The sequence below is a fragment of the Pleurodeles waltl genome, chromosome 5, assembly GCF_031143425.1.
Source record: "Pleurodeles waltl isolate 20211129_DDA chromosome 5, aPleWal1.hap1.20221129, whole genome shotgun sequence".
Classification (NCBI taxonomy): Eukaryota; Metazoa; Chordata; class Amphibia; order Caudata; family Salamandridae; genus Pleurodeles; species Pleurodeles waltl.
In genome coordinates this window covers 301,696,390-301,709,459 of record NC_090444.1, presented here as the reverse complement: position 1 = coordinate 301,709,459, position 13,070 = coordinate 301,696,390, and the positions used below count along the sequence as shown (strand labels likewise).

General features: G+C 45.0%; 1 protein-coding gene across 1 annotated transcript in view; it reads right to left on the bottom strand.

The window, feature by feature from the left end:
* The window catches only part of PPP1R21 (protein phosphatase 1 regulatory subunit 21), a 448,835-nt gene that overhangs the window by 17,593 nt on the left and 418,172 nt on the right, over positions 1-13,070 (bottom strand). The window contains exon 21 of the mRNA XM_069234042.1: positions 7,524-7,652. Coding sequence (XP_069090143.1) covers positions 7,524-7,652 — 129 coding nt within the window. The remainder of the gene's footprint in view (positions 1-7,523; positions 7,653-13,070) is intronic.

Here is a 13,070-nt window from a genome sequence, read left to right as displayed (position 1 = left end):
GGCCCCACTTTTGGCGGCAAGGCAGGAGGAGATAATGATAAAAACAAGGAGGTGTCTCTGGCCAGTCAGGACAGCCTCTAAGGTGTCCTGAGCTGAGGTGACTCTGACTTTTAGAAATCCTCCATCCTGGAGATGGAGGATTCCCCCAATAGGATTAGGGATGTGCCCCCTCCCCTCAGGGAGGAGGCACAAAGAGGGTGTAGCCACCCTCAGGGCTAGTAGCCATTGGCTACTAACCTCTCAGACCTAAACACACCCCTAAAGTGAGTATTGAGGGGCTCCCAGAACCTAGCAAGATAGATTCCTGCAACCTGAAGATGAAGAAGGACTGCTGACCTGAAAGCCCTGCAGAGAAGACGGAGACACCAACTGCTTTGGCCCCAGCCCGACCGGCCTGTCTCCCCACTTCAAGAAAAACTGCAACAGCGACGTGTTCCACAGGGTCCAGCGACCTCTGAAGCCTCAGAGGACTACCCTGCATCTAAAAGGACTAAGAACTCCCGAGGACATCGGCTCTGCTCCAAAGAAGAAACAACTTTGCAACAACTTTAAAAGGACTCCACGTTTCCCGATGGAAGCGTGAGACTTTGCACTCTGCACCATACGCCCCCGGCTCGACCTGCGGAGAAACAACACTACAGGGAGTACTCCCCGGCGACTGCGACCCTGTGAGTAGCCAGAGTTGACCCCCCTGAGCCCCCCCAGCGACGCCTGCAGAGGGAATCCAGAGGCTCCCCCTGACCGCGACTGCCTGCTTCTAAGAACCCGACGCCTAGTAAAGACACTGCACCCGCAGCCCCCAGGACCTGAAGGATCCGATCTCCAGTGCAGAAGCGACCCCCAGGTGGCCCTCTCCCTTGCCCAGGTGGTGGCTACTCCGAGGAGCCCCCCCTCCCCCCTTGCCTGCCTGCTTCGCTGAAGAGACCCCTGGGTCTCCCGTTGAAACCTATTGCAAACCTGACAACTGTTTGCACTCTGCACCCGGCCGCCCCCGTGCCGCTGAGGGTGTACTTTTTGTGCTGACTTGTGTCCCCCCTGGTTTGCTACAAAACCCCCCTGGGTCTGCCCTCCCAAGTCGCGGGTACCTACCTGCTGGCAGACTGGAACTGGGGCACCCCCTTCTCCATTGAAGCCTGTGTGTTTTGGGCACCACTTTGACCTCTCCCTTCAGGCAATAATAGCTGCAGGATATCAATTTTAGTGGTCATTTTATTTTCAACAGAACTTTACTGGGTTTTACATTACCCCATAGGAGACAGTGACAAAATGAAGCATGCGAGCATAAAGCCTTCATGGCAGGTCAAGCAAAAGTTGTATACTTAAGATTCTTATACCAATTGAAGTTGTCAAGGCATTCATCTATCTTCAAATGACAAGTATTGTTTACCCATTTTGCCATAAACAGCTGGTTAACAACTTTAACTCCCACCCTCTTACCCAACCACCTGGAACATCATCCTCGCGTTGTGTTTCAAGTCCTGCACTAAAGCATCCCACTGATATGTAATAGGACAACCTCTTAGACCTCAGTTCTCCTCCCTGTGGAGCAGTCTCCCTTCTGTTTCTGCCCCAAAATAGGGCATCTGTATGCCAGGTCACACTTGACGGTGGGTGCGTGAATTTCTACTATATCATAATGCATCGTTTAGCCAGGAGGAGCAAGGGATCCGATAATTTTGTTGCTTCTTTATTTATGGGGGACTTTGGGGGTGTGCCCATTAGGCAGGCCTCGATAGATATCAACTTTGGTTTGCTCGTAATTACTGCTATTGTGTTCCAAACTGTGTCCAATACTGTTGCAGATAGAGGCAATCCTGCAGGACGTATCAAAAGTCTGTGGGGGAATGACGACGATGAATACAATTCGTATGCACCCCTAGGAAGAGGCAAGCAATTTCCTGCAGTGTTAGGTAGGCTCTGTGCATAGTATCTAATTGAGTTAAGTGAGAACATGCATTCCTGGAAACCTTTCGTGGGTCCTCTAATGTCCTTTGCCATTATTCTCATTCATTGCCCTCCCTGAGAGTTACTTCCATGTCTTCCTTAAGGGCTGCAGGGATATATCTGTGTGATCTCGGATCACCCTATGCAACCAAGTTATCAATCTGTGGCCATGCCCCACACTAAGTAGTGCATCCATCAGAGCAATGGTAGGGAGCACATGAGAGGTCTCAGCCCAGTGTTGCTCAAGGGAACCTCTGATTCTCCCATATAGGAGGAATTAGTCCTGGGGCAGATTAAACTGATTATGAAGCGTGTTGAAGTCCATAGGTACGCATTCATGGCATAGATCTCCGAAGGTGTGCAGTCCCGCCCCTCCAACGTCCCTAAATTCTGGGTGTGAGTATTCTGCCTCAGTGGGGAAGAGCAGGGAAAAGTGGTAGTGTGGTGCCTCTGTATGCAAAGCTTTCTTTGCTCAGGGTTATGGCATTAGCTACCAGGAGCAGGGTCTGCCCAATTCCCCTCTTTCCTGGAAATAGAACATTCAGTGCTCCATCTTGTGCCTAGATGGAGGGGTACCCGATTTCTTGCAAGTGGGCTCCCTCCATCCACCTAACTGGTCACTGGAGCTAGGCCACCAAATAGTAAGCATACAGGTCAGGAGCTCCCCCCTTTGTCCAGCTGCAGTCTCAACTTACATAATTTCATTCTTCATCTTCCTGTTCCCAATATGAGGGTTGTCAGTAGGGGGTCCAACTGTCAAAAATACTTGTTCAAAATCACTATGGGCAGGTTTTCAAAACAATAAATTAGCCAAGGAACCACTACAAGCTTGAAAATATCTATGTGGCTTGGGACAGATAATAGTAAAGTAGTTGAAAAGGCCACCTGGAATCACAAGCAGCCCACAGCCCTAACAAGGTTGCTGTCCCACAAATCAGAGTGGGCATTAATTCCCTAATACCGGAATGTTGTAGTGGCCCAGTGTATGCTGTGGGTTCCGAGCCTGACTAATCTACGTGGAGCATCATGTACCAATGGAAAGACGCACTCAATATACCAGCCCAAGCTCCAAAGGATGAATGGCTGACTTGGCAATTGTGCACTTTTTCAGAACACTGCCTGACAAAGCAACAAGCATCGGCGAGGGCAATGTTTTTTAGGTATATTTTATAGCAGAGCTGACCGTGTCACAGTGCTTCTTCTTTAATTCCTGGCAGGAGAGGCAGGCGGGATGGAGGGTGTGAGGGGAGCAAATTGGACAAGAGAGGGTGTGGAAAAAAAAGTGCCATGTCACAGTACTATTTTTATTTATTGGGGGGTGGGATGCAGGGGGCAACATGGAGGGAGGGAAAGGGAAGCAGGGGGCATCACGGAGGGGAAGGGAGCAGGAGGCAACACAGAGGGAGGAAGGGTTTGGAAGGCAACAGAGAGGGAGGGTGAGTCAGGAAGGCATGGGCAACAGATGGATGGAGGGAGGGGCTGAGAGAATGCACGACTGATGGCGGATGGAACAAACTGGAGTCAAGCTGATGACAAAAGAGGGTAGGAAAGAAGCGCTGAGGGCCGGCAAACAACAGAAGGTGCGAGGGGGTGGCTGGATGGAAGCAGATGGACAGTGAAGATCGGAAAAAACACAGAGAGGGCAAGTACGCAAGAGAGACCACTGAAAAGACAAAGAAAAATGTAATGCCTAAAAAAATAAGCAGTTGAAAGACACAAGTAATGCGTTCATGCTCTAGGGTGGGGACAAACACGTGAAGAGGAGGTAAGCGTCCGGCAGCGGACTGCTAAGAAGCAAGGAAATATGAGAGAGAATGTAACCAACCAATGATAAGTAATGGGCTGCTTCTAAGCCCAATATTAGAAAACGAATGGTATCGAAAAAACAGCACATGCGCTATCTAGCTAAGGACTGAAAATTGCACTTCCACCAAGTGACCAGCACAAAAATGACATTTTATAAAGAACAGTGGTTTCAAATGTTTACATTTCACCCCAAAGTTTTGCACACTGCAACCTAGCCATATACCACATCCACATTGACACGTTATCCAATGTTTTGCACTGGGCAAACCATTACTAATATCTATTTAGCAACACAATTGTTTCTTTGTGTGATGAGAAATGTATTCAATAAAATCAAATTATCATGCAACAAGGCAAAAGTGGAGCAAGTTGGCACTGCACGGACTTAGTTGTTTTTCCCCACACCTCCAGTGTGATAGATGATAGTAGTTTTCAGGCACTCCTCATTAATATTGGTGAAAAAAAGAAAATAATCCATGTGTTATATGTTTACCCATTCCAAATTTGAATGTGATCTGCTGTAAAATACTGTTTACCTCATTCCTTAACACACGGAGAGTAAAAGTGATTCTATATGGGATTTATTCTTTTCTGCATTGATGCAAATCTTTATGGTTTATAAAGCAGCAAGAATGAGTTAACAAAAAGTAAAAAATAATGGTTGACCACATTGAATTGTACTATAATAGCATTATTTGTTGACTCAATCAACTTTCTAAGCTCTTTATGTAGTGGTTTCAAAATCTGTTGAAGATCAGTTTTACTCAAACAAATGAGCAGATTAAAATTAGGATTATCCTCACAAAATAAAAGGGATTAGAGGTATCTCTCTTCCCTTGTCCTCCCAAACGGTATCCAAGCCACACACAACAAAAAAGGTTAATAACCTCTAATTACAGAAATCGGAGTAGTTTGTAAAAACTGCCCTCATCCACTTTAGTGGCATACTTCATCATACGGCACGCTACAACACTCTGGTGCAGACCAACAGTCAGAGTGGAGCAAGAATATGTTCACTGGGGTCACTGCCCCCGTTGTACAAGGGATCCACAGTGAAGAATAAATTAAAACTAAGGGGGTACTCTCCCAAATGTTATTCTAGGTCCCCCTTGGCAGGGGTAAAAACTGTCTCAGCAGGGGTGAACTCAGGGAGTTAATGCCCTGTTCCCCTCTCATCTTGAATCAAAATGTTTCGGCCCTGTTGTTGTTATCAGGGTTGTTTGGCCTTCATCAGGATTATAGATTTGTTTACTTATGTTAGTACCCCCCCTCTTTGTTACCTATTAAATGAAGGTGGATATGCAATGTATGGTCATACGCACCCCTTCTTATAACACCTTCGAACTTCCAGAGTTTCAGTTTGTATTCTCTAAAACTGGGGTAGGAGTATCGCCCTGTAGTTGCACATTAATCAAGGGTCTGAAGCTGGCCATTACAGCCACTGCATATCTACTTCCACTTAATAGAGATATCAAGGAGCACAAACAGAATAGATACCAGTGCTAGACAGAGAAGGCAGGTTGGTCAATGCTGGGGAGGAAGGGTCAAAGGATAATCATGAGAGTTGGACAGTCAGAAGCAGTAAATGAAGATGTAGCATGGATGTGGGAGAAAATGTTTTGATCTTGTGGGAACAGTGGCTAGGTTCAGCCACTGCACTCATAAGTATTTGGCACATGCATTATACCGAGGTGGTAATATCAAGGTAAAGGGAAAATATACTGCTAATGACAAAATGGGTAACTGTATTTATTTATTTATCCATCTATATTTATGTCACAAGTCAAATTTGCTAATTTTGCAATGGTGCTTGCTAAGAGACACCTTTGGTTGTTGTGGATATGCAGGTGTCCCACAAATGTCTATCCCTGGCTGCCGGTTCTAATATACTGTAAATAAACTTACTGTAAAGAAAGGAGCGCCACAGGTCACTGGCCTACACCACTGCTCTAGGGATTTCAGTACTTAAGTTGGGAGTTTTTAGGCCATTCAAAGAGATGATGGAACGGGCTCCGATCATGGACAAAGGCAATAAGCAAATAATTTCCTCCAGACTTTATTCGGCAGTGAAGACTACTCCATGTCCTTCTTTGGATATTGTACTGGCTGGCATGTATGCTTAATGTATCTGCATTTAAACTGTACTTGTAAGAGATGTGGGACCTTGCCTGTAGTTTTATGATATTATTTCACCCGAACTTTTGTTTTGTACTGATAACTTTCAATATGTTTTTTAAAAAAAGTTAGTGGAGGGAAAGGGCAGCAATATGAAGTAAAGAGTGACAACGTACGTGGTTGACACCATTAGAAAAATAAATCTGACAGTGTGCTTACAAAGCAAGAAGGGCTACAGCTGAGTAGATTTCCACCAGTTAGGGAAAAGGGAATCTGAGTTAGTCAGATCAAAAGGAAGGAAAAGGGAGGGGAGGGAATACAGAGTTAAGGTAAAGCGAAAATTAGTCTAACTAATTCAACAAAATGGCATTCTTCAGACTGACCTCCAGAGATGCTTAAGAGAGAAACTACTTAAAAAGACAATGTGCCATGGAAAGATGGGTAATGAAAAATATACAAAGGCAAAATAAATATAAGAGACACATGAGCGAACTAAAAATCTAAACAATACATCCTGGTGAATGGTATGTTATGTGCATTTTTATAGCACACTTCCAATATTAGCATGGTTCTGAGATACTTTAGGAATCCAGGTGCCCATTTCCATTCTGGGTTTCTCACTGACCGGAGTCTGAGTGGTCTTTTGAGCCTGTGCTTGGATATATTTTACATTACAAAGGTTGAGTTATTTTGGGTGAAGGCCAACATGCTGGGTAGATTATTGTATTGTTTAAGCTATTGATAATGTTGGTGGTGGACCAACAAGACTTTTTGCATTAAATGCATGGGTTTGTGTGCCGAAAAGACATTTCATTTTCTTTTTTCCTGCTGGGGTGTGCAGTTGTCTGTTGCTTGTCATTAGTTAGCTACCTGGCATCTTTGGCATTAAGTATATTTGAAGCCACTGTCAATGTAAATATGGAAGAATAAGATACAGAGTACTCAAGTCACCACGACTTTACAATCAAATGCACAGCCATGACTTTGTTTCTACTAATAACCGATTTTATGCAAGGCCATTCACACCATCTTTTTTCGAACATGCTGCATTCAATGATCTGAAGTATGGCACAGAGGAAATCAGTAAGGGACAGTCGTGTGTGTGGCAATAGAAAAGGTTGAAGAGGGCCATATGAAAATTAAGAGAGCACAACGTACTCTCTAACACATTCAATTTGGGCACCAAATGCACATTAAGTCACTATATATATATATATATATATATATATATATATATATATATATATATATATATATATATATATGTATATATATATATATATATATATGTATATATATATATATAAAATATAGCTAGACAAAAAAGAAAGCCAGAAATCGTAATAGGAGAGAGACAGAATTCACATTTCTTCTCAAGACAAAATATAGTTATACTAATAGATTAAAGGGTTTAACTGCAGAGAATTAAAATATAAACAGAAGTTGTAGAAGAGGTAGTTCATTAATAGAATACCCAACTTAACAGAAGAAGATGCAGAACCAAGTTCTTGGCTACTCACAGTGTGAATAGAAGAAGGGAGACTATTGCACATTAGTGAGATATTATGAGAACCAAGAATGTTTTTATTTGCCACTAGAAAACATTTTCTTACATAAAAAGTACCTACAAAAATGGTTTCTTAAATTGAACAGCTTACCTTGCTACCCATCTTTAAAGCATCAATTTCATCCCTCTGCTTGGATAATGTCTCATTCATACTACAAAGGTGATCACTCATCATACTTAACTGGTCTTCATAGCTTCGTTTGGTTGTTGTCAACTCATCCTAATATAGAAAAATGAACAAGGTATACTTTTTTGCCAATCATATACGTAATAAGTGAGATACCCTTTCAAAAACCACAGTTGAATTAGTAGTTTAATTGCTTAACTAAGTGTCACCTGTACTTAGATACCTTCAAAATAAATTATTATCTTAAATAATTAATGGTTAAGAAATGCTACTTTCAACAACAAATGTACAGTAAAATATGTACAATTTAAATTCAGAAGGAAGGACCCTGTCAGTCAGCCTAGCACCGAACACCTTGGACGCCTGTGATCTCATCTGCGATGGGCTGCAAGGATACTTTCTGAATCCGACCCTCTTCAATGCACACATGATCCCTCTTGCCAGCAATAATAGTGTCCTCTCCTGTGCTGACGAGACACAACTCATTCTCTCCCTCACAAACTAGACACCCAGGTCCTGGCTCACGTCCAGTGCCTGCAAGACCGAAGTCACCCATTGGATTAAGACCAAATGTCTAAAGCTGAAGAAAACAGAAAACGTGATCTTTGGGAACAACATATCACCGTGGGTCTTCACATGGTGGCCAAAAGAGCTAGAACCGACACGCCTCTCCCCCACCCATGCTAAGAACTTCAGTATCATCAGTGACAGCTAACTCGACATGACCTCCAAAGTCGATGGCCTCAATGCCTCGAGCTTCCATACCGTGAACTTCATGCTTCCATACCCTGAAGATGCTGAGTAAGATTTTCAAATAGTTCCTAATCATCACCTAGTGTGCAGTATATGATAATTGCCTTGTAAATAAAGTTTTATAAAGACTTGCGCTCCTTCAAATGACTCCAAAATATGCTTTATAAAAGGCACAGGTTATTTATCCTTGACTACAGTGGGTTGAAATAAGACTGTAGGTTTGAACCACAAGTTATATGGAGAGATCGTTAATGAACAAGTTACATACCTTCTGTAACGCTTTATCTGGTAGAGACAATACCTAGTTGCAGATTTCTTACCATAGAATTTCCCTCAGGTGTTAGTATGGATCCGGAGGTTTATCTGGAGCAGTGATCCTGTGCACCGTTCAGTGGCACTGATCTGCTCCGCGTCCATCATCGGCATCGTCCGCACTGGTTATGACATCAGGGATCCTATAAAGGCGCCACCCCAGCATGCTGATGTCAGTTTCTTTTCACAACTTTCCACGTCAGAAGCACAGAGCCATGAAGAAAACTGACCACTGGTGCATTACCTAAGCCCCTGAACGGGAAATCCCTATTCCTAGAAATCAGTTCGCACAGCAGAAAGGATGGGTGGGCCAATAAGGAATCTCTAACTACATACTGTCTGTATCAGATAAGGTGTTACCAAAGGTAAGTAACTTGTTCATCTGAGAGAGACATCTAGTTGCAGATTCCTTACCTTAGAATAGATACCCAAGCAACACCATCCCCTGATGCAGGTCTGCGATCTAAGATCATACTAGAAAGTCCTGCAGGACCAAACGGGCAAAGTACCTGTCCATAAGGACCTGACTGTCCAGGAATTTGTGTTTGGTAAACGTGTGCAGAGATGCCCACATTGTAGCCTGACAGATGTCAAGGACTAGAACCTCATGTGCTAACGCAGTGGTCGCAGCTGTAGCTCTGGTAGACTGAGCACGCAAAACCTCAGCAGGATGTTTCTTGGCCAGTGCATAGCAGATTCTAATGCAGAGTACGACCCATCTGGACATGGTCTGCTTCTGCACTGCCGACCTTTCTTCGAACCCACATAACTGACAAAGAGTTGATTATCCTTCCGTAACTCTTTTGCATGATCAAGGTAGAACGCCAACACTCTTTTTGTGTCCAGGCGGTGGAGTCTCTCCTCTTCCGCGGAAGGATGTGGGAGGTGCATAAAAAGTAGGTGTTGGAGATGGCACGTTCTGGTTGGATGAGGCAAGACCCTAGCCATGCAGAACCCATCACTCCCGTCAATGGTGGGTGATTACACTTACTCTTTAACCTGCGCTCACCCTTAGGTAGCTTGGCTCAGACCAGTCAGGCTTATCAAACAAGTAATGTGTAAAGCAAAAACACAGCACTTCCCCACCATAATCACGCTACGCGGCACAAAGGAGACTTCACACACCATGTATGTATAAAAAGACTGTATTCAACATACAACTTGTCAACATAGTACGAGTTTAATGTTACTCTGGGCCTATGCCCCAATTTACAATATGAGGCCCAGCTGTGTTAAACACTACTACTGTACGTACACATGAGGAAAAAAGTACATTCCCTCCCCGCACCCACATAAGGTGCCAAACGTTGTCAGCACAAGACCAAACCTAGAATTCCCCACAATCAGTGTAACACATAAATTCAGGTTGCACAACACTTTCGCGCACCACTTCGGGTGTAGCCACACTAATAAGATGTAATGCCAACTGTAAGAAGTCCCGGACAGGATGAACGTGACCACCAGCTCCACGGTACTGCCTTCGCATTCACCCACACTCAATCCTGCAGATCCACTCTGCACTGCCATGCGGTGCCATGGGTATTAGCCGGCACCTGCACCTACTCACTTATACGCACTGACTCTCAGCACCCTAATGTGGTACCCTGATATCTGGATAGTGGATGCCACTGTGTTTGCAAGCACCCTGAGTCCCAAACCGCCCTTCACCCACCACCCAGCTTCAGCTATCCTGCCCCACGACGAACCAAAGATTGCATCAACCTTTCCCTGGTTACTGGACTGTTTGCGACTAAGTCACAAGTATCGGGGTCCTGGGGTCAAGTTGGGGGAAAGGGAAGACAACAGCTGTTAAACAATTAAGGAGGAGAGGTTTGGGCTCCCCACAGAAGAATCACTCAGAGGTCTGCAAAACACAGGTGGAGGGTCATTGGGGCCGCCATTAGACACCATGGCGCCCAGCCCAGACAGTTCAATGTTACCAAATAGTTACCAATTTCAGCACCCTGGAACGGAGAGGCGCCATCAGGGCTTATTGACGTGAGTGGCCCTCGACACTCCCAGCTGCACACGACAAGTTACTAGGCCCGCACCTCCTGTACCAGGAGATGCCGCATCTGGGGCACGAAAACTCAAGTGACCCCAGATAGTTACGATTCCATGTGAAAAGTGCTCAGTGCCATATCTCCACAAAAAGGAGGCGCAACGTCAGGGGTCCTCCCATCTGAGTCGCCCCGACCGTACGATCATTCACAAGCCAATTCCCAAGATGGTACCTCCTCTCACAGAGGCACCAGTCTGGTGCTTTATGGCTTGAACAGTACTAGACCCTCCCAGACTCTCCCACAAAGGATATAAATCTCACACCTCACTAGGAGGTACAACATCTAACACAGGCTGACTTGAGTCGCACTAGATCATCTGGTCACACTCTGAACTTGGTTTCCATACCTCTCTTGACTGAGCCACACTGTCTAGTACACAATGACTTGTAGTCGCACCAGACTCCCTGGTCACACACTTCGAGGAAAGTTCAGTTGTGCCACACAAGGCCAAGTACAGCACAACTCTGGTTGCACCCCCACCTCTGAGGGTTACAACCAATGAACAGGGCACCGCACACAATAAACATGCAGCCGAGGCTCACACAAGAGAAATGTGACACACTTGACAATAGCGGGCCCAGCCGGATCCTGCCCGGGTGATCCTGTTCGCACCAACTAGATGATTCGGCATGCAGTGGTCCCCACGATAAGGGGCCACTCACCTAAAGTGCGAGCAGTCCTTGGCAAGCTCTGCACTAGGCAATTTTGGTCTCCTGACACAATATTTAGGCCACACTAACGCCGCAGCTGCCAGGTGAAGTCCTGCATACGATGCAGACACAGCAGAGGGCATCGCTCTTCAGTTATTATCGGTTGTCGAGGTAAGTCCCTTTCAGGAGATCTCTGATGTTCCTGAGATCTCCTCAGAGAACAGAAGGCAAGCCAACCTTCCCTTGGAGAGTTACCCTTCTGGATGTGGATGACACAGCAGTAAACAATCAGCCCCAGGCCAGTCTCTAAGCAGGAAGGGGAGCGCGGATCCCCTCTTCTGACAGTTAACCTTCTGGGCAAAACAGATTCCTCTGGCAGTGTGCCCACGTGGTCCAGCAGCAATGGTCCGTGGCACTGTAAAGGTTAGTCTGCCTCGCAGACGTTGAGTACCCCTATTTATACTAGATCAGGCTTCTCCAACGAGTAGCTTGCAAGTTACTGGTAGTTCCCCAACTACCTGTGAGTAGCTCTCCTGTGTGCAGCACACCCTACTAAATTACAGGTTTTTGCTAAGTCTAATCAATATATGTATAACAAAAAATTTTAAAATGTATTTGAGACACAAATGTGTGTATTTACAGGACATGTAAGCTGATGTTTGGTAAAAAAATAATTGCTTTCGAAAATATATTTAAAGCTGATAGTTAGCAATAAATTATGGTTAGGCCTATTACCCTTATTACCTTGGTGTCAAAGCCATTGCAACTATGGCTGTTATGTATTGGACACTTCAAGGCATTCCACATTGCCAAAGCCTTTTTTGCATTACTGCTGGCAACCCAGGCGATGCACTCAAATAATCATTGCTGATAACCTTGCATATGGTGGCACTAATGTAATCTTGCCTGATGTGGTCATTATTAATACAGTAATATTAGTAGCTCAGGATGATTTTCATAGAAGAAAGTAGCTCCTGTTACAAAAAAGGGTGAACAAAAAACCCAGTACTACATTGTTCCTTTGAAGTTGGGGGTGGTTCAAAGGGTTCTCCTTTAAACCACAGATGTCTTTCCTAAATTTCCTCCCTGTTCGCCAAGGCTCTGGAATGCAGATCTTTACCTTTAGTGTGGCCATGCTCTGGCTCCGAGGCCAACTGTCACAAACCCCTCCCCCCCAATCTATCTATACTCATGCTCCAAATGGCAGGGATCTGTCATTCTGGATGCTCAAATTTTATAGCGGTTGCCTAGGGAATGCACAGATGAGCTCTAGCAATGTAACCTTTAGAATTAAGCCAAATTTATAAGACACCAGAACCACTTCAAAACCTAGAAATTGGTATTTCTAGGGCATCAGTGACAAAACCACCTATATCATTCAGAAGGGGTTTGCCATTCTGAGTCCAACTACACTAAACACCATGAGGCCACTTCCCTGCAATACACTATGCAGCCAGACATAATAACTTACTGTGAGGTGGGTCTCAGGAACCTGGAGTAGCTGGAGGAGCTGCAGCGGCAGGGGGAGCGACCTACCCTTGGGTAATAAGATACCCAAGAGGATAATAAGACTCATCCTCTCATGTTACCTAATGGGTAGAGTAGTGTTCATAGGTAGTGCAAACACGCATGGGGGTTCGGCACTCCCTGGGCACACTTGCCCTGGTGCACAACCATGCCCTCGGAGCATGTGGGGCACTTTCGTTAAAGCCACCGCCAAGATGACCATGCGC